The sequence below is a fragment of the Diadema antillarum genome, unplaced genomic scaffold (genome assembly GCF_040938485.1).
Source record: "Diadema antillarum isolate AM-2024a unplaced genomic scaffold, OU_Dant_1.0 seq00001547_RagTag, whole genome shotgun sequence".
In the NCBI taxonomy this organism is placed as follows: Eukaryota; Metazoa; Echinodermata; class Echinoidea; order Diadematoida; family Diadematidae; genus Diadema; species Diadema antillarum.
Window position 1 is genome coordinate 408490 of NW_027272276.1, and position 22866 is coordinate 431355.

Genomic DNA, 22866 nt, shown 5'->3' on the forward strand with positions numbered 1-22866 from the left:
CATTAAAGAAGTTATTTTTTTTCTGCTTGAGACATGTTAGAGTTGCCGAATATGGTAATCATTTCAAATAATTAATGTATCCTGACAATAAACAGCAGAGGAAGGAGGGGGAGAGGGCGAGCTCATCCTCTGGACACCACTATGGAGGAGAAAATACCTCTACTTTCCTTAATATATTATAAACATGTATAAATGAAATTACACTTGAATTACGACGGCATTTTACGTCGCTGATAGAAGTTTGTGTGGAATTTCATGTGTTTGTGTGTGCATGTTTACATTGTGTGTTTGTATGTGTGTGTGTGCGTGTGTGTTTATGTGTCCAAAGAGAGTATGAGCATGTAGGCATCCCCTTTTTCAAAGTGAACATGCCTCTTCTAAATTGTTATGATGATGAATTCAATAGACTTAGTGATAAACGTATAAGGCTATAAGGCGCAGATAATGTGGGGGTGAGGGCGGATAAGATTGGCATTTAGATAATAATAATTCCAAGGGTTCTATGCACTTGACATCCACACACACACTCACACTGTAATGCGCACACGTATCAACGCACGCATACAATGCTAATGACAACACCGTATTTTGTCTGTACAAGAATTTTACTTTATTTTCGGAATTACGAGCCTATTTCATTTTCGGATTAACGAACCTTCGGAATTACGAACCCTATACATTTTCGGATTAACGAACCTTATTTCGTTTTCGGATTAACGAACCTTCGGAATAACGAACCTTATTTCATTTTCGAATAAACGAACCTTCGGTATAACGAACCTTATTTCATTTTCGGAGTAATGAACCTTCGGAATAACAAACCCTTTTTCATTTTCGGATTGACGAACCTTCGGAATAACAAATCTTCGGAATAACGAACCTTCGGAATAACGAACCTTCGGAATAACGAACCTTTGGAATATAGCGAGCTGTAACCACTGGCACTGCCGGCAACCAGGGACAGCCTGGTAGTAGTGTCGCTGCCTGGAAAGCAGTATAGATGACAGGTTTGAGTCCCACTGGTTCCTTTTTCCGACATGCTTGTTAATTTACAGATCAGCAGTTGCGATCTTTCAGAATACATAGCCTGCTACATTGGAAAATGTCGTCATTATATTATTAGTGGCGGCGTCATTTTCCAAATAGTACATCATGGAGTGTCACACATGCCAACATTCTGAGTTGAAAATACCTATTTCGTGAACCTCTTTCACCCACTCACTACACAGGATGAAATGTTTGATCCAAAATAATAAACAAAGATCTATGATTATTAAGATACACCATGAAGAAGGTTGAGCTGTACCAACCACTAGATGGCGCTGTTCATCGTTGCTCTTTTGGGGGCATTTCATGAAGCAAGTTGGTCGGATATTTTTCTGACAAACTGTTACAAGCTGCTGAAAATCCTTGCATCTGATTGGTTGAGAGCGAATTTGTCAGACAACTTTTTCGGACAAAATGCTTCATGAAATGCCCCCTGAAGAAAGAGGATGCAGTTGATGGGGGGGGGGGGGCATTTCATGAAGAAACTTGTCGGATAAGATATCTGGGGGTGTTTCATCAACGTCGGAGTTCGTCGGAGGTTTTCACCGATAAATTTCCTATCAGCCAATCAGATGCAAGGATTTCCGTAGCTTTTAACAGTTGTCAGTGTAAATAACTGACAAAAAGTTTCATGAAACGGTCCCCTGACAAGTCAATTATATCCGACAAGATTTGAGAAATCAGCCAATCAGACTAAAGAATTTCTCAAAACTTGTCGGATATATAATTGATTTGTCAGATATTTCATCCGACAAGTTCCTTCATGAAATGCCCCCCTGATAGCTGCAAGCACAACTCGTACAGATATCGGCTGTAATTGCCCAATGAGAGGCGATTTCTCAACAGTGCTGTGCCCCATCGATTAAGACGAGGGGCATTGACTGTTGAGCAGTCACGGAGGGCAAATAGTTTTAATGGTCGTGTCCCTCACAGCCGCTGACTATAACACTACCTACTAAGTATTTTGGTATAAAAATAATTACCATAAGTAACATACGGCTGATGTATTATAGCTCAGAACCATATCTTTACATGATGTATAGACGGCTCTGCATTGTGTAACCTCAAGTCCGTCCTTTTATAAAGGGACTCAGTAAAGCCTGTAGAGTTCACATAAGTCCTCTAGTCTGAGCCTCATGAGTTTCCAGCCCTCCAAAATGGGATGTTTAATGCTGCACCGTAAAATCCAGGTTGGTGTGATTTATAGGGCTTTCCAGCCATCTTCTCAGATGGAAAATGAACAAACAAACAAACGAACAAACAAACAAACGAACAAACAAATACGTTTGATCAAGGCAAAGGACAGGCAAAATAATACTAATATCTGTATAATGATGATAGTCATAATAATGATAATCAGTGGATCGAGGATCAAGGGGAGCACACTGGGCACCCCCTTTATTTTTCCTTGCTAAAACAAAAGAAATAAAAAGAAAAATGGGGGTGGGGTGCGTGTGCCCCCCGCTTTATGTGTAAAGGCGACCTCTCTTTACTGAATTCCTGGATCCGCCCCTGATAATGATAATAAAATCAATAATAACAATAATCATACAAGTCGATGATATCATTGCTTCAAAACTAGATTATTGTATCTAAAATAGAAAAGACTGAAAATGTGAAAAGGGACAAAAGTTGGGTGCTGGTCACTATAGCTTAGCATTCAATGACTTATTTACACTAGAATATTGTGTTTTGCCTCTGTTCACCAATCTGATGCAAAGATCTGAAAAAGATTTCTCTGTAAATACATGCAAAGAAAATTCATCAAAAGATTAAAGGAAATAATCTTTATACCAATGAAAGCTATTTAATGAGCAAGCAAGCAAAGAAACAAACAAACCCAAAACAAAGCAACCATGCGATTTAAACATTCCATCATGATTATAGTTGGATACTTATTGAAAGGGGTGAGAATGAACCATACAACAATGAATGAGGATCTGAGCGGTGAAGTTATCTTATTATTACAAGTCCATCAACTAACAGTATGCTAATGTGATCTTTAGGTGCAACAAAATATATGATCTTATAATATAGAATTCAATCATAATTGTATATTGTGATCCTAACGTAGGTCCTGCAGGACCACGAACATTAATTTACTAGTAAGGGAATTTGGTAAGACTGTTGGTTTTATTCAGTCTGGAGTTTTCATAGCAAAGTTTATATCACAAACATACACACACGCACACACACACACACACACACACACACGCACACACACACACAAGTAAGTCCAATAGTCTATACACCGGAGAGAAAGATAATCATTTTATTATAAAATAATCACACATTCAATGATGACCGGACATGATATTTTGCATCTCTTACTTTTAGTATGTTATTATCTGGGGCATTATAATTTGAATCTGAGCACTTGAAATCACCGGGTTATCAATTGGTAAAATTGTATTGCAGTACTTTTCTTTGTGATCAATCAGTTTATCTACATCCCAACGAAGCAACTTTGGGAGCAACTTTTCAACCACCAATAACTTTATTCAACACGTAACTACTATACAGTAACAAATTATTACCATCGAAAGAAGAAGTTTGTTAGCAAACCGGAACCATTCTGATTTCAGTCACGGCCATACTGGGTTATGCGTACGAGTGCATGCACAGCTCACAACACAGTGTGTATTTGACACTTATCTACTCAGCCGTACGCTGTGTCTGTGTGTGTGCTCGCTCTCGTACAAAATGCGAACAAGTTATGTAAATTACTGTAGCTGACCCTCGTGCCGTCCTATTGCGTGCATTAAATGAAGGACCACACTCAACAAACCAGTTTTCATCACCTATTAAACATCTGATGCCGTCTTGTGACATGTGATATTGTGATCCACCTCTTCATGTCTTGTTGTCCATTCGAGAAGTTAAGACAACATGCCCCGCAAGAAGAAACAGCAATCTGGGAAGCCCGTAGTGGGGGCCTCCGGGAAGCATTCGAAGCATCGCAACCACGCCAGCGACGGGCCGATCAAGGGGCAGAAGGGTCGCGACAAAGAAGGGGGTCGCCAGCAAAGTCTTCGATACCTACAGGAAATGTTTTCAGGAAAATTGGATCCAATGGTGGTTCACATGATAATGGAAGACTACAATTACAATGGTAAATATTCAGTGATATTGTGGCATGCCGATATTGTAAGCGTATAAATATTGACATAGAAATCTACTTCCGGACAATGTTGTATTGGTAAATGTTACGATGAATTTGCCTTGTAACCCATGTAATTTGTATCGCGCATCGTTGTGTTATGTCATTCATCGGATTCGGAGTCAGTCTCTCTCACACCTCCCTGGTCTACTAATTCAGTAATCATGTAACGTTAGGGGCCGGGCGGGCCTACTGCTGCATCTATCTGGAAAGAGAGAAGATTCTAACCTCGACTCCTACGTCATGTGATATTGAGCTCACTGTAAATGTTTCGGATGGCATTGTGTTGATATTGTTGGATGATATCAATGCATTACCGTACACTACAAGTTACCTTTGTTTGACAGTGTGATTGATAGTAGATTTAATATATTAATAATAAAGCTGCAAGGTTCATGATATGTGTAAATAAAACCTTTTACAGTAGTTTGTATTTGGTGTCTTACCATTCAATTGATTTGTGTTTGTTGTCTCAGTAGTTAAGACTCCATATTGTCTTCCAGCCAGCATCACTAATTGGGATTAATCTCTGTTGACATGTTTGTCTCAAGTGTAGTATACCAGTACTTTAATATAAAAGACATATTTCATTTGTCATTGTGTTGAATGCACTTTCATAATCATATGAATAAGCTGTATGACTAAGCTGTATGACTATGACTAACATGTATAACCATGTACTGGTACAATGTCTTACATTGTATGATCGTGAATTTCAAAAGTACAGTCAGTAGTCTAGATTTGAAAGATGTGTACAAAGGACAATTGATCACATGAAATTGGGGCCCCATTTCATGAAAAGTTGATACGATAGCAACTCTTGCTGGAATGGCAATTAATATTGTCATGGTAACGACGAGAATCCTAATTGGCTGTTGTTATTGGAAGTTGCCATTTCAGCAAGAGTCGCCATCCTAACAGCTTTTATGAAATCAGGCACAGATTTCAGGGAGGGAGAATTCACAACATTCTACCCAAAAGTACATTGTACATTGTGCTACTACAGGGGGGAGGGGGGGGTAGGGGGTGAGGGGGGACCTTGGGCCCCCCCACTTTACCCGCACATAGGAATATAGGCTGTCACCACTATGTCCCCCCCCCCCCCCCCCAACTATTTTTTCTCCTGAAAGTGGCGCTAGAAAAAAAACATGAGAATGAGCGCACTAAGGCCTTTGTTTTTGCACTGAAAACCTTTTTTTTTCTTTTGCTTGTCAGCTGAAGAAACCCAGAAGTGCCCTCCCCCCTTTTGAAAATGTGACACCGACCATGTAGGATAACAACAATTGATGTGTTTTCTGCTACTTCTGCTGTCACTGCTATTCTTTCTTCTGGTTACAAAAACTAAGGTACCCCTACTATTAGTACTAATTACCTTTTCTCTAGATTTTTTGAATGTGCTGAAAATTACATCCAAACTACGGTTAGTTTGTTGAGGCTTTCTTTTTTTGTTTGTAATGTATTCCCACACACACTGTAGCATTGGATTACAACAATTTCCATTCTTACATGTGTAGCATACAGTACCTACGTTGTATACATTGTATGAGAAATAATTTTCCATTACTGAGATTGCTTTAGACTCTAGATGGATTATTTTCATCACAAGGTACATTAAATTTAATGACCTTACGGTTTAATATGACATTCTGTTGGCCATTTAGATCCCCATGGATGTACAATAACAATTTGATGTCTACACTTTGTATACAAAGTATTTGATATAGAATCAAATCAAATCACATTCAATGTAGCGTGAGCAAAACTCTTTTGCCTTCTGGGTTGATTTATCTCAAGGCTTTCAAACTACCATTTAATTTTAGCAGGTTTTTACAGTACAGCATAGCACTGCCCAAAGTTTGTCTATAATCATGAAGAAGCATGCATCATTCATGTTGGCCATGGGCCTAGTACACATACATGTGTGGTGTTCACATTCAGTGTCTGAAAAATGAAATGTCTTCAACTCACACAGCTACATGTACAAATGTACATTACAACCACCAAAGACATGTACAGCTGGAAGATGACACTGGAAAATCTTGATTTCACTCATAATTACCAATATCCTGAAACCTGTTTAGTACATGGATATTTGTGATGGAGACTTCAGTGTAATAGGGGGAATCCCCACAAAGGAAGCATACATTATACAGTGTGTACACGATACTGAAATGCTATCATACCCTCATACACACAATCAACTGACAATGAGAAACCATACTATGTAATATCACACTACATCAAATGTAGTTGTGAATGATGTGTATGTTGTACAATTTTTTTTTTTACTAACTTTTGGTCCTCAAAATTTCTAATTGGTAGGGTACATGCATAACGTAAATGTACATCGAATGAGTAGCTGATGATCATTCAGAAAATCTGGTAATAATACATGTACATTGTACATGTGTACATGTGTTGAAAGATAAGATCTGTAGTTCAATTGTACAATCGTAGATAGTCAAGGTATCATTGTCAAGTGCTACAATGTACAATATATGATGGAAATTGCACTTTCCATGTAGCAATCATTTGGAAAGTGTGTACAGTGTGTGTTGAACCTTCATTTTATAATGAAATCAGACACTTTTAAATTCAACAACCATATCCAGTAATGTAGAAAGGAGCTCCAGGCCATGGTTTTGACCAAATTGTTTTCTTTTATTTTCGTAACAACAACTACATTGTACATAAACTGTGAATGTACAAATGTATTAGTTTTTCTTGCTTTCCTTTCTCATTTTGTCAAATTATTTTGCTCTAAATGTAATGAGAAGACGTTGTTCCTTGACCCTAACCAGACAGGGCTTTTTTGGCTGCTCTTTTGCAAGGGGAGGGTTGAATCACTCCCCCCCCCCCACCCCCACCCCCACCCCCCACCAAACTTTGCAGACAAAACAACAACAACAACAACAACAAAAACCAACCTCAATATAAAGGCGCAGTTTTGTAGAGGTAACAACAAAACTTGCACACTAAAAAAGACAAAAAAAAAAAACAGTCTGTGTCTAAGTAGATCTTCCTACATGTTACTATCAGCATGCTTTGTGGCAGAATATATAAAAGTTGGAATTCTGGACATGTTACGTGGTACATACCAGAGGATGGTGTACAATGTTCATGTATCTCTGAATTTAGACTTGCAATGACGAGTCACTTTCCTGTTTACACTGAGATCCTGAGCACTACACCTGTACACTGGACACACACTCACTGTCAATATAATCAACTGACATTGTATACTGTAGTGTACATGTAACCCTGAATGCAATGACAGTAAGACCTTCTGGTCTGATTAGTAGTGCTATCAAGGACCAACATTTTTTTTTTTTTTTTACTTTCCAGAAAAAAGTTTAGCCGTCGCTGAGGTGCATGTAATGCCAACAGTATGGTTACCATATAACATCAACAAAGATACTATGTCTATAAATTGTATCCAAAGTCAATAACTAACCTACAGACTTGAAAGTGTGGATTTTTCATCAGCAGTTGTTTCTTCATGAGACATTAAAAAGGGATTTCCCCAATTTAAACAGTTGAACATCGATATTACAGTGTATATGTTGGTTTTCCCAAACATAGCTATGCTGAATACTTACTGTAAAACCAGAAATTTTTGTGTGCATTGTAATTGTGCAAATTTGTGAGAGCCAAGATTTGTGAAATTAAAATGCATACATTTAAAAGTTCTTGTCTACACTACCTTGGGTATTGCATTGAACACCAGTGGCAATTACGCAAAAATTTCATGCCGCAAAACAAAATTTCTTACTTTACATATAATGTCTGTATGGTATGGAGCACTGCAATAGTATTTTCTCATAAGCCCACATTATGAGATCAGCCCTGCATTCAACAAACAAAACATCCATTTGATAGTGGGAATTCCCCACATGGTATCTCTGTCAATACAAGTCTGTGGAAAATGGGTCGTCTAGCAGTGCTGTCAGTGGTAATGGAGTGATAGGGCCATTTGAAGCAAAGTACTGAGCAGGTTGTTCAGCATAAAATATGGGGATAACAAAAAAAAGTAAGAGCAAAAAGTGAGACTGTGTACAGTCATATATTTGGGAATTATGTCTTTTAACTATTTATGTGCCATGATGGAACCCTCCTGTGTGTCACATTATTCTGAGACAGCAATGTAATCAGGCTTTAGGAAAATATTCTGTTTTTTCAGATCTATACTAAATATAGATTTTTGTTATGACAATGGACAAGTCATGAGCGAAGTTGTAGACCCAATGCCAAGCTTTGCTTTGATGGAACTTGTGACAAATCTAAATTGTTTTTCTCTCAAAATCAAATGACCAGTAGCTATATTATTGCAGAGCCATGACTTATAAAAATGCACCCAAAACTGTGATAGAAACGTGGAATGTATTCGCAAATCCAGTAGGGAAGACCGTTTGATAGTCAATCACCACATGAAACGCAAACTACATATGACAGGAATGGAAAAATGAGAAACGCTTTCAGTGTACTGCAGCATTTGGCAATTTGTCGATCGGTCTGGGCAGGCTTAGTGCGTTTGAGCAGAAAATGCGAACTTGGCATGACATCGACTGAGTCGGGGCATGCGAACGTGGCACATAAAGAGTTAGGTGATATGTATTTCAACTTTTTGAATAAGTACTGTAGGGTGGATATGAAATTGCAGCAGTAGTGAGTTAGAATGTGTGGGTTTGCATGGTGAGTATGTGTAAAGAGGTGTTGTCTCAGTGTGAGAGTCCTATAAGAAGGACTGTTTGAATTCTTTCTGGGAGCTCTTCATCAGGAGTTGAGCAAGCTCATCCAAAGTTCTAGGAAATCAGTAGCAGCCCCAGTGGAGCAGATTTGGACATTCAGGCAAAGATCAAGTATCATTAGATGGACAAGTGGAAAATGGGTACTTGCAGCATCTTGCATTGATATGGACTTATCTCTCCAGGCATATCTTTTAATTTTGTATACTACAGAGAAGACTACAATCATTTATTATAAAAATCTATGTTATATAGTATGATTTCATGTGTACATGAAGAACATGTAAAAACATCTTGCCTTTTGTCTTGAACATGATCTTTGTAGGTCAAAATGCTGTTTTGAAGATTCTGACACACCTGTGGTCTGTTTCACTCAACATGGTTGTAAGACACACTTAGGAGAGACTTCATTTGTAGCCTACTCTTTGTACTTGTCCGTCTAAAAAAGCAAACTCTCACATTCTTTTTCTGTTTTTTATTTTCACAGTGGACTTGGCATTGGAGGTACTTTTCCCCCTGTCTGGTGATGCTGGAGATAAGGAGAGGTTTGAAGAAGGAGCAAAGACTGCATTGGTTGTGTACAATGACAGTGAGGAGGAGAGTGAAGATGAGGAGGAAGAATGTGAAGACCCTGCAGGAGCTGATGGCTTGGTAGCAGGAAGGAGTGAGGGTGACCACACCAGGACTGGTAGTACTGGAGTTGGTCTAGATGACTTCAGCATACCTCTGTCAAAGGTCAAGGGACTGGACACGGCCATTATCTTGGCAGACCAGTTGGATCGGAACACCTTTGCTGAGGAGTCAGTTCAGCAGATTTTGAAAGGCTTCAAGGCTTACCAAAGGAGTGGAGACAGGAGAGATTTAGAACAACTTGGAAATCTTAGTGCCATCGGAGAGATGCTGCTGGAAAAAGGAGTCGCAGAGGAAGAGAAGAAAGAGAAGGAGGCAGTTGAGGCTGCCAAGATGAAGGTGAAGCATGTCCACTCTAGACTACCGGTGTACAGTGTTACTGATGACAGACTGATTGGGGGCATGTCCAGCTGTAGTAGCTCTGAAAGTGACTCGGCCCAAGCCAGTGGTGATGAGGATGACAGGGGCAATGATAATCCAACACCTCTGAGCAAAAGCAATGGGACGTCTGTCGGAGGCAATCAGTCCTCTGAATGGTATGATCAGAAAGAAGCCCAGCATGAAGACTCAACAGCTCAACTAGGCACGAAGACTGAATGTGAGCATTGTCCCGATGACCCTGATAAAGTCTGGACTGGCAGCAGTGATGTCACTTCTCGTCAAGCCTCTTCTGGGCCAGATTCCACGGGTGGAGCCTTGTTGGCTGATTCCACAAGTTGTGAAACTTCAAAGGTTGGCTCCATCAAGGATGATGTTAGGAGTAGAGCAGCTAAAGAAAGCTCAGACTTTGGCCTGAATGAAAGTGTAAAGTTTACAGATGACAGGAGCATTACATTTACAAATAAGTATGAGGAGCAGAATTCACATACTCCAACCCAGGACATAGCATTAGAAAGCTATGTTGTGCAGGACAGTGCAATTTTGAATAAACCTGAAAGAGCTATGGAATGGCAAACTTCTGAGAGGATCCCTGCAGAACCTAGGACACAACCGAGAAAAAGTCGTTCTCTTGATGAGACTTTCACTTTTCCATCTTCTCACAGAGATCCTGTGGTGTTCCCAACAAACACCCAGTCAGCATTCATGTCACAGGGACCAGCTGTGTCACACCCAGCAAAGTTTATACCAGCATTTGGCTTTAATACTCTAGAATTCTCCAAGACAAACATCACTACAGGCTTATTGCCAAGAATTTCACCATACAGCCGGTCACAGTTTACTTTCTCACAAGTTCATGATAATCCAGCATATTCTGAGGGGATTCAGCAAACATCAATATTTCAGGATTCCTTTGGAGGTCAACATTTGAAGCCTGGCTTTCACCCCAGCTATCCCCCTTATAGTGCCCCTCCCCCAAGCTCTGTTGGAATGCCTCCACCGCCAAGTTTCACTCCCATGCCAAACATGGAAGTTCCTCCCCCGTATTTTGACCAGATTGACAGACAAGTTGTGGAACCCATCTTCACATCGACAATGGTAGAGGAAGAGATGGGAAGCCCTCAAAGATGGCCGATGATTCCTCACACTAACTTGAAAAGATCACAGCTGCCCTTACCCTCTCAAAGCCAGAAGACACCCCCTCGGCTGCCCCCAGGCAAAGTGCTCTGCCTCATGAGAGGGTGCCCTGGCAGTGGCAAATCTTTCCTGGCCAGGTGAGGTTTCAAGCAAAATATTCAATTTGACTCTAATAGATAGATTATACTCAAACAAACATAATTTCAATAGTGGAGTTTTCAATATCTTTATTATCACTAAAAACAGAAAGTTGGGGTTCAAACTGTGCGTACTGAAGGTTTACATACGCGCACTAAAGCGTGTACTCTACTCGGGCAAGGTGACATGCAATGACGTAAGGAAAAGGCTTCTATTTTGGGAAATTGCATGCTTGTACTGAAAGGGTGGAAATGAGTTGCTTGCTTGGCGGAGGTCTGTGCTCTCTGAGTGGTTTTCTAGTAGTATAGAAAGTAATACATGTGATGTTTACTCTGTACATGTAGATATGAGATGACGAAGCTTGGACATGTCCTGGTAAGAATGTCTCAGGGATCTTCAAACACCCACAGTTCATCTTTAACTGATGGACTGACTTGAATTGTCAAAATTCCTAGATCCACTAGTTAGAATTGTCATGGGAGACCCTTGGCAACAAATTTGCTCATTTACAATTCAGTGTATTTCCAACCAAGTAGAAAGACAAAAGCATGAATAAAGCAGTGTCCAGCCTGAGGGTTGGATTGATACTAATCAAATTGTAGCTTGTGCAACAGAAATGATATTGTGTTTCTTTGTTGTTGTTTTTTCCTTCAAACTGATGTGAATTCCATCTGTCAGGAAGCTTGCTGGGAATGGTGTTATTCTGAGCACTGATGACTACTTCATGGTAAATGGGGAGTACCAGTATGACATCCAGCAGGTCGGAGAGGCACATGATTGGAACAGAGAGAGAGGTAAGTTGTCAAAGTATGGCTTAAAGGTCAGGTGTGAGCGTTGTATGACAGTATCAATATCTTCTCCTTGTTCTTGTGTTGCAGTAGAAGCCTGGTTGATATCATGTGCTGACTATTACTAGTCACCCAGGAAGAACCAAGAGTGTATGGCATATCCCACCCACTGCCTTGTGTGTGTATGGGTGAACATTTCACTGGGTGTACACCCTGGTCTTTATGAGAAGTTACATTTTTTATGTTGTAACCACCACTTGTCCAAATGACTTGAAATGTCCTGAAAGTGAAAAATATACTGTAAAGGTGAATTTTTTTTTTTTGGTATTTTTTATGCTTGGCTGAGTAAGATGAATTTCACATGTTTTACCCCACTGCTGGAGAGAAACATTGAATAGTGCTGCTTATAAAAAGAAGAAGAAAAATTGAGTACTTTTAGTTTCCCACAAGTTTTTTTGTCGCATGAAATGCACAAAACTTCCACAACACAAAAATTCTACTTTTGCAGATAGCATATTTGTGAAACATGCTCCTTTTGTAGGAAGTTTGACCTAAAGGTAGAGTTTTTTAGCTCATATTGAACTCTGCAGAAAGTAGACTCAAATTAATCTCAAAATGTTTGAACAAATGTCAGAACACTTGTTTTACCATGGAATAATCCAGAAAACTGCATTCTTCTTATTCCATGTACAGCCAAAGAGCATCTTGAAAAAGGGACCACACCCATCATCATTGATAACACCAACATCATGAGATGGGAGATGAAGCCCTATGTTGCCATGGTGAGTTGTCAGGCTGAGCATGTTATTTAGCTACATCTTGAATTATTACTTCCTCACCCTTGTGTTCATTCTTCTCTCTCCACCTTACAGTCTGTCATTCCTCCTCCCCCTTTTTCACTTTCTTTTCTTTTTTTTGTTTCTTTCCACTCTTTGTTTTTAGTTTGTGCATTAAGCCAATTTTGTGTGTGGATTTTGTTTGAGTGCAGATCTGTGTGTGGATGTGTGTATATATATACATTGTTAAAGCTATAGAATATAAATCTTTACTGTAGGACGCTAATCAAAAGGCAAACAAAAAAACAAACAAAAAAACAAAGTGGATTCTCACATACATCTGTAAGGTACAGACTGCCTATGAAGCTGTGGATAGCTTAGTGTGTGTGCTGTGCTGGCTCTGTGTTAATGTCATACAGAAACACAATCACTAGGTCCATAGAGGATTACCAGGCCATAAAAGAGACGATTTCAAGTTATTTTGAAAGATTCAGGAAGTTTTCAAGCAGATCTCGTACATTTCTTGCTTCATTTTCTGACCACAAATGGTTGTCTGAAATTGTGTTGAAATGTCAGAGAATATCAGATGTTGGGAAGAATTTATCCAAAAATTTACTGACAAAGGGAAACATAATTGAATACATGTAGTGGTATCAAGTATATCTTTAATCACTAACCGAACTGTATTGTGAACAGTAATCTTTAAGGATCGCATACAGTGAGACGACATTTTATGGATTGAATTAATGAAATTATAAACAACAAGTAAGTAAAATTCTCATCAAGACAAATAAGTTGTCAGAAAGTTATAATCACAAAATGTTATTATACAGAAATACATTTTAGTCAAGTGATTGTGACCTGACTGGATTTGTATTTGCTTTGTTCACATCAGAACTGAAATATTCATTGTTTGTCTTTTTTGTTGTTGTTGTATGGAATCAATGTCCTTCCTTCTCTCGGTAGTCATAAAGAAAATAAATTGTTTTGTTTGTTTGTGCTGCCTTAGGCCTTGAAGGATGAGTATCAGGTTGTCTTCATGGAATCAGACTCTCCATGGAGAAACAAGGTTGGAGAGCTCGCCAAGTAAGTTACCTTCTCAGATTTTCTTTTTCCAACTTTTGTTTCTTTTCTGTCTGTCCTGGACAATTTCTTTCTTTAATATTCTATCGACAAATCTGACCAAGTTTCTATGGCCATAAATATATTTGTAACCAAATTATAATTTCTTCAGCATTTCCTTGCTTTCAAGTTTCGTGTCCTGTATAAATTATTATAAATTGAGCCCTGTAAAGTATCTGATTTGGTATCAAAGATAAAACATAAACAGCAAACTATTTTATATGTTGAAGTTGTAACAGAGATATACCATGACATGTCTTTTTTTAGCCTTACACTATATCGCTTTGTAATAGTATTACCTGTTGTAACCTGAGTCATCGCTTCTGTTATACCACTGCCAAAGGAAGTTTGAAGGAAATTACGGTATACATTGGAGTCAACATTTGGTGAGGCAGGTGGTGTGTTGCAGAAGTTTCCATTCAAACTACAAAAATTGTACCTCTCCTGTTTCCAAGCAATTTACAAAAGCATTGGCACACATGAAAACCTCATTGTATAAAAATTTAGCAGGACACATCTTTCAAGAGTATTGGAAAGTGCATTTCCATGGTAACAGTCCATAATGGCACCCAAATCAGGAAAAAGCCTTGCAGAGTTATGTTCTTCTCCAGTTTATAAGCAATTCAGAAAAAATTTGGCACACATAGTTAATGTGATGTACAGCTGTGCAAGACTAATGTTTCAAGAGTAGAGGACAATATGTTGCCATGGTAACAGCACATTAGTTACTTTTTGTCATTCTTGGCAGTGTACCAGTACAGAAGTGTTATTAAAGCAGGGGCATTTATCACCTTCAATGACATTTCTTGTTTTAGTTTAGTCTGTGAGCCCTTTCTATACAAGATTGGAAATCCCCATAAACATTGTAGGAACCCAGCATGTTCCCATAGTATAGTGTTAATATCTTTCTTATAATACCTGTTTACAAACTAATCAATGTGTTGAAACTTTGTGACAGCAGTGCCTTGTATAATGTGCATTTGTTGTAGTGACCTATCCCACTGGTTGGTATAAAGATATGAAACTTTAAAATTCCATATTTTAGGTTTCGTATGAAAGGTTGATTTTGATGAAATTTCTTCCATGCTGTCTACATAATTTTACTCTATTCATCTCAGGAGTTTGATCATTTAAGGGTATTACTTTTAGAGAATGAAGTGAGAACGTTTTACTCACATTGCAGGAGGAATAGTCATGGTGTGCCAAGAGGAGCCATTGCAAGGATGCTACAAAACTTTGAACATGATGTGACAGTGGAGTCTGTGATGAATGCTCCTGACAAGAAGAAGAAGGCAGATGATGTGCATGACTTGTATGCAGAGAGAACAGACAAAGATAAAAGGAACGGCAAGAAGCCTGAGAGGGAGGGAGAGGAGACCAGTGATGGGAGAGAGGGTAGGGAGAATACTGGGGAGGGGGCTGGTACAGAGAATCAAAGTACTGGAGGAAACAAAGATGTGAGTGTGACAGAAGATGGCTCTGAGGAGAGTGCTTGGGAAACAGCTGGGAAGAAAAAGGTGGAGCATACCAGAGGGCACAGGGGTAACCAGAAGAATGGTCAGAGGACTAGAGGGGGTCGGGGAGGTGAGAACCTCAGAGGTAGTCCACACCGTGGCTCACCAAAGAGACGGGGACAGAACCGCGACAGGACACATGACATGGGCAAGCAGCCAGAGAAGGTGGCTAGACTACCTGTCGAGACTAGGAGTGACAGTCCCAACAATGCCCAAAGATTGGGGGACTCTCCTAAACGAAATGGAACGAAGAGAAACAATCAAAGCAGCCCTGGACCAGAAGCTGATCGTCATCAGCAAGGTAGACAAGCCAGGGTGAGGTCTTCACCTCGTAAGGGGACAAAAGTAGGGGGTAAGAATGCAGAGCAAAGTCCAAAATTAGAGAAACGAAATGTCAGTCAAATCTCTCAAGGGGAAAGAGGTTTCCCAGCTGATAAATCAGGTCATGAGAGAGAAGCATTAAGTCAGTTTGAGGAAGCTGTGGAGTTTCTAGCAAACACAGAGAGTATTGATGATCCCATGACCAGGCTAATGGCAGATATTAGGGCCAATAGTATGGATGCTGGGACTGTTTCAGCCAGAGAAGCAGCTTGGACTGACGATAATCCTTGGCAGATTTTTCCTTCCCACCCTTCTCAGAAGTCTGTGCAATATTCTAAAAGATCACAAGGGCGAAGACGGGAAACGGCCATAACGAAAACAAGCAGCAATATAACTCACTCCTCTCAGCCAGCTGAGGCAAATCCACCAATGAATGTGGAGGACATAGAACAGGAGTCATGTGACAGGGTATCAGAGACTCAGACTGGAAGATCCCAGCAGAATGTGAGTGAAGAAATCAAGTCAGGAAAGACAGGTGGTGTGGAGGAGAAGACTTTGCCCCTTACAGATTGGAGCGATGGTGAAATTAATGGGGACTTTTACTTAAATGAATGGGAAATCGACCATAGCAAGCCCAGACCGGCAAGAAAGGTGGATCAGAGAAACAAACAGCGAAAGACTGATTCAAACAGCGTACATCAGGATACAAGTCCAATAGAGACCACTAAGCTTGATGACATTAACCAGCCACCAGACAGGTTAGCAGAGGAGGAATTCTCCTCTGAAATAGGAACTTGTGATGCGAGTCTACAGGAAGAACGAACAAACCAGTTTGGTGCCCAGAAGGCATTGAACGATTGTCCTGCAGACTTAGGAGCTCCAAGTGGTGAGTCATCAGACAAAGCAACCAGTTCTCAGGTTCACCAGTCTGCCAGGTGCACAACTCCCAGCCAGAGCAGGCCATTCAGGAGGTCCAGCAGTGGAGGGAAGTCTTCCAGGCGAATTGCAGCTGTCTTTACCTCACCTGCTGAAGTTCCTAAAGTTGACTGGTCCATTAACGACCCTTCAAAGTCCATTCCCAAGCCAACATTCCCAGTAAGCAGACAGAAATCTTTAGACCAAGAAAAAGACGTCAAAACTGCAGGTACAATGACTGACGCAAGAGACTTTGTGATTCTTCATAATATAGTCAGTGGTTCATCAAGCGTTTCTGACTTACCTACAGGTTATAGCTTCAAGTCTGTCACAATAACTCCACAGGATAAACCAGACACTGAATTCTTGCTTGAAGGAAATGATGGGAGTGCCTCTGCTCCTCCATCTAGTCCAAGTTCTTCTCCTATTCCACACACTCTGAAGCTCCACAAGAGCTGCATGACAGAAGAGAATGAGGATGTAGATACCAGCGAGGAGGATAAAGTTGCCATGATGAAAGTTTGCTTCCCAGACACCTCTCCCAGTGACTTGGAAAGCATCCTAGACACATGTAAAGGTGATGTCCAGTGGGCCACAAATATACTCCTGGACTCATATGGGTCAGCGAATATTAGTCCAGCAATGGGAGGTCTGGTAGTAGAAGCTGCCAGCGATGTTGGCAGTGAATCTGTCTGCACAAACATACCATTAACTTCACAAGACATTTCTAGTGATCGGACAAAAAGCGCTGCTCAGCATGATATTTCAGAAAATGACAAAAGGCTGGGTCAGGTAAATGAAGGAGAGGGCTCAGAGGTTGAGGAGACTAGAACTGATAAAGTGGAACAGTCTAACAAGAGTAACAGTGAGTCTCTTCCAAGCAGTGCACATGGGAGAGTGGACAATAGTGACGGCAATAGGGAAGAAGTTGAACAAGTTGCTGGAGACAATCTTGGGATTGAAACAAACAACAGATTTAGTGATGATGATCGTGTAGGAGGAGGTAAAGGTTCAGGGGACAAAGAGTGCAGCCAACATAGGAGTGGGCATGACCTTACTGCACCAAAGATTTTAACTGCTTCAGCTGAAGAACATACAGAGCTCACTTTGGGCAAAGAAGAACAGAGTGGTGAAGTCACAAGAACAGAAAATGCAAAGGAAAGCGAAGAGCAGAATGAGGATGATGAGGGAGAGAGTAGCTCTTCTGAAGAGTTTTCCAACAACTTTGCTACAGGTGTTACTGAAACAAGTTGTAGTAAAACTTCCACTAGATGTGACAGTGAAGTCATTTGTAGTGAAACTTCCACAAGCCATGACACTGGAACCATAAGTAGTCAAACTTCTACTAGCTGTGACAATGAAGCCATTCATAGTAAAACTCTGACTGCCTGCAATGCTGAAGTTATTTGTAGTGAAACTCCCAGTAGCTTTGTCACTGAAACCATTTGTAGTAAAATTGCTAGTAACTCTGAAACCGCTGAGGATGACATGCCTGAGCTGGAGTCATCTGTAGATGCTCAGATGATGCGGAATAAATTAGCAGCTCTCAGTGACAAGAGTGGGATAGGGGGAGTGGGATATTTAGTGAAGATTGCGGACACCTGCAACCAGGCTAGCCTCGGCACAGGGAGTGTAGTTTCACAATCATCAAATGCAGTGGTTGTTTGTGAGGATGGTGTTTCAAGAACAGATGAGAAAGAAGACAGCAACACTAGAAGAGATGAAGTAGGAACATCTAATGAACAAACTTGCCAGGACTTGCCAGAGGGGAATGACAAGAATGAGGCACCCAAAACAACACATGAAGGGATTCCTGGAGAGATTGTGATTAGTGACAGAAGTAGAGAAAGTAGCTCAACACCACCAAGAAGAGGTGAGAAAGATGCTGTACATAATGGGGCCACCTCAGAGTCACTCACAAGGACAACAGATGCACATTTAAGCTCTTGTGTAAGACCTTTTGATGAGATAGAGAAAGTGACAAGACAAGGAGACACATTACCTGTTGTTGTGGAGAACAGAAGGGATCTTTCGGATAGTCTTTGCACGCCTGACTTTGATAGCGCTGGTGGCATCAATGCTAGTGAACTCCGAGAGGGTCAGAGTAACACCTCGGATGTGTGCAGTGGACTGTTTTCTACAGTGTCAGGCATAGAGTCCATGGTACGGGAAGTAAGTGACAGTGACATTCCATGGAAGGAGGAGTACATATCACCAGAGAAAACCCCCAAGGATGATGGGAAGGGAAAAGATACCCTCCAGGACCCCCAGGAGGAGAGTGGACGTAGTGTCTATGACTATTTTGGTGGAATGGTTCTTCAGATGGATGCAGCTTTTGCTCTTCAGCTTCAGGAGCTGTTTGGACCTGTAGGCTTCCACATGCAACCTGGTAAGTTTGCCTCATTTCTTCATGTATGGCAAATGGAAACAATAGTTTCACTGAAAGAAAGACTATTTTTGGTATTTCTTGATTTAATTATCAGAACAAAATGCTGTCCTTTTTCATAAGTCATATGGCATATGAAGTTTTGACATCATAAAAACAAACATTTTTAACAGAATTCAATGACAGTAAAATTACAAGGCATCTGATCCATTTTTGGACTGTAGCTCTAACATATTAACATCAATACACTCTAGAATCATATACACAGAAAATGAGGGAACGAAAGAAAAAAAATGAAAAATAGCTAGAAAGAGTGTTCATGCAGAGGAAAAAAATGCTGTTAGATATTTTAACCAAGTGTCACCCTCAACATTTTTAAGATCGCAACTAATGATCTTCAATTAAACAAATGTCAGAAAAACAAAACCACTTGGATTCAAACCTGTCATCTCCAACTCTCCAGGCAGTGACACTACCACCAGGCTATCTCTGGTTGCTAGCAGTTACAAGATGAACTTGGAACAACTGTTAATACCCAGGCTCTGAATTCCAATATTGTTAGGTTAAATTGTCTAAGATGAGCAGGGCTTGTCAAAAATTTTCTTTCGTGTAAGAAAACCAAGTTGCCTTGGACTATTAAGCATAACGTTGGAGTTCAGAGCCTGGGTATTTGCTCCAAGTTCATTGTGTCACTGCCAGCAACCAGGGATAGTGTGATACGGTAAAGGCAGAGATTTTTGCAGTACATGTTTTGTGCTACTTCCAGCAAGCATGCATTCTAAAACCCACAAAAATATCTTCACAATTTTCTCGGCACATTTTGAACGGATTGACAATTGCACAGTATGAATTCAAGAACCCGCGAATAAGTTTTTAAGCTGCTCAGCACAAAAAATGAATCACATGAAAATATGAACATTTACAGTAGTAGTGTGTCTCTCCAGAGAGCAGTAGCCAGATGGGTTTGAATCCTACTGGTTTCATTTTTTTTAACATGTCTGTTGCAAAATGTAAGGTCAGCAGTTGTCATCTTCACAATATAGAGGGTGACATATGATGATGACATGTTACAGCAATACTTACACTGTTAACAGTGCTGGACCATCAGTTTACAGGCTGTGTATAACTTCATATTTACGTAAATGATTTTCCCTATATTTAGATTGTCAATACTTTTAGCTTTAAGATTACATTAAATTGTTTGGCTCTTATAGATGCACTGTCAGATGATGACCTGAAAGTGAGCATAGATTACACTACAGCCAAAAAGCTGCATGCTGCCTTGTCCCAGGGCCTCAAGGAACGCTTTCAGTCTCAGGAAACACACCTTGAGGATATGCTCAAGAGAGGTGAGTAGTAAACCAGCTGAAACTTTTACAAATGGTGTACTTCGATACATTGCAGCTATGAGGAACGAGTCATTATATTATGTTTTGTGAAATTAATTAATGTCATGTTTTGCTCTGTCATGATATGTCGTGTCCCAGTGAGTAACATTGTGGTCTGTAACATTGCATCATTTTGTCTCATGAACATTATACAAATGATGCATAGGACAGAGTGGATCGGTCAGAATTGGATGCGCGAGTTCAACTTTGGAACTGTTTAAACCCACAATCGCAACGAGTGGGTTTTAGACTGTTCCAAAGTCAAACGAAAGCATCCAATTCTCACTGATCTACAAAATAGGCCTATGCATCATCTGTTTTATAAAATGGGCCCATATATTCATGAAACACAACCATTTTCCCCATCATGCATCTGGTACACCTATACAACACTATACAAGACTTGAGCCATGCATTCAGATTTTACCGGACACATGGCTCAGTGTAGATCAGTAAAAATCAATGCGTGACAATTGACCAATCAGATTGCAGAAATTTTATAGCCCAGTTTATAATATGATCTGTAGGCAGTGATATGAATGGGGAGTCATTGGTATCAATAAATATTCTGTGAGAAAAAGATATATTCTTTAATACAAGTTTGTACCTCAGGCATTATATGCAGTATTGAGGAAGGAAAGTTCATCATTAACCAATCCCACTTTACTCCTGTCTACTGTGCTCTCTAATCATTATCTAAATTGTCAACACACTGTGTGGCCTTTTCAGTTCCCCATACCCCTTTGGGAAATAATGAGCCAGGTTGTATCAATAAGTTTTTTGGGCAGCATACTAATAAAGAAAGTCTTGTGTGTGTGTGTGTGTGTGTGTGTGTGTGTGTGTGTGTGCTTTGGAAAGAGAGAGAGGTAACTCTTCTATTCATTTTTATTTTATGAATCTTTTTGACAAAGAAAAGCTGTTGTACACTTTCATTATTACTGGCACTTTTTTGTCGCCTGAAATCTTTTATATACTATGAAAGCGGAACAAAATATTTTGGCATAATCTGGGTTTTTCTGTCCCTTTGACACTCAAGTGAGAGGCCAAATACCCTGTTTAGGCAGTAAGTGTGCCCCTTCCTTGAATGATTCAAAAACTTTGGGTCTTCCCAATAAAATGTGCTCTGCTGAGGTCAAAAAATAGTGATAATGGCTCAGTGATAGACAAAGTGCCACTTTCAGCTTTATCGGCACAATCCAAACAGGGCATCATTAAAGTCAGAAAAAGGGGCACATTTTTTCATGTTGAGAATTGGCTGGTTTAGCTGCCCTTGCTTTATAAGGAAGGGTTTATTTTTCTGTAAGACCATGAAATCAGCTTTCTACTTGTTCTAATGCTGTTCCCTGAATAGCTGTATTTAACATGATATTCTTTGACAGATTTGTCTAAATGTTTTCCCTTACTATATTAGCCTGTTGAGGACGGACTGATTTTGCTACAACACGCATTTTCTGTAGACCCCTGCCTGAGTATTTTGCTCGGGACTCGTCCTCAATGGGTTAACAAATTATTTGGAAAACATAAAATTTAAAAAGATCTTCTTTGCGGTACAAGAACTAGTAGTTCAAACATGTCACAAGGAGACAGTATTTTATAATACCGGTATTGTACAAACCTATAATGTCTCCTCTTGAAAAAGAACACCCTTCTACTTTCCACTGTGACCGCAAACAATGATAAGTTAAGTCTCTTCCACGACACTGTTTATGTGATATTCATACTGGAACAATACTCTTCACTCTGTATGTCAATATTTGAGTTATGGAGACAAAATGGTTTCTATACTTGTCTGGCCTTGTTTGTGTAGGAGGATTTCGGTCACTCAGTACTAATCTTGTGAAGTTGCCAGGAAACCCACAGGAAACTCCACATTTGGCTCCACACGAGAGTGACGCGTCTAAAAACTGTCAGCCTACACACAATAATACACAAGAATGATGAGTCAGTGCAATAAGCTACCTCTGTAGTATCTGACACTGACTACTGTTTTGTATGTATAGAGTGACGACGTAGTATTTGTGTTTTTTAAAGTGTATACTTCAAGGAGAGAAGTTCTGTAGCAAAATTTCACAAATAGATGATAAGTGGCATCCTTTAAAGGAACCTAGGAAGAAATATACATTGTAGATGGGTGGTGTTTGTTTTAAATTTAGTAGCAGCAGAGATGAAAACTTGTGGGTGTCCATCTACACACTGTGGTATAGAATGGGATCTAACCTTGAATGAATTGACAGTGGAATGTTTTGATTTCACAACTTCCCAAAGAGATAGGATGTGGATAAAGTAACGTTGGACATACATGCATTGTCTGTTTGGAATAGAGTACAGCCTCTTCATGGTGTGTTGATAGTGGAGAACCAGAATTAAAGTGTGGTGGCTTGTTTGATGACAACAGTCCAGATTTTGCTTTTTTCTGCTTCA

General features: G+C 39.9%; 1 protein-coding gene across 1 annotated transcript in view; it reads left to right on the top strand.

The window, feature by feature from the left end:
- Nucleotides 1-3879: 3879 nt before the first annotated feature.
- LOC139710600 (uncharacterized) overlaps nt 3880-22866 on the top strand; it is a 29383-nt gene continuing 10396 nt past the window's right edge. Inside the window, exons 1-7 of the mRNA XM_071622524.1 lie at nt 3880-4159; nt 9440-11234; nt 11914-12029; nt 12717-12805; nt 13809-13885; nt 15105-19060; nt 20272-20406. Coding sequence (XP_071478625.1) covers nt 3937-4159; nt 9440-11234; nt 11914-12029; nt 12717-12805; nt 13809-13885; nt 15105-19060; nt 20272-20406 — 6391 coding nt within the window. The 5' untranslated portion in view covers nt 3880-3936. The remainder of the gene's footprint in view (nt 4160-9439; nt 11235-11913; nt 12030-12716; nt 12806-13808; nt 13886-15104; nt 19061-20271; nt 20407-22866) is intronic.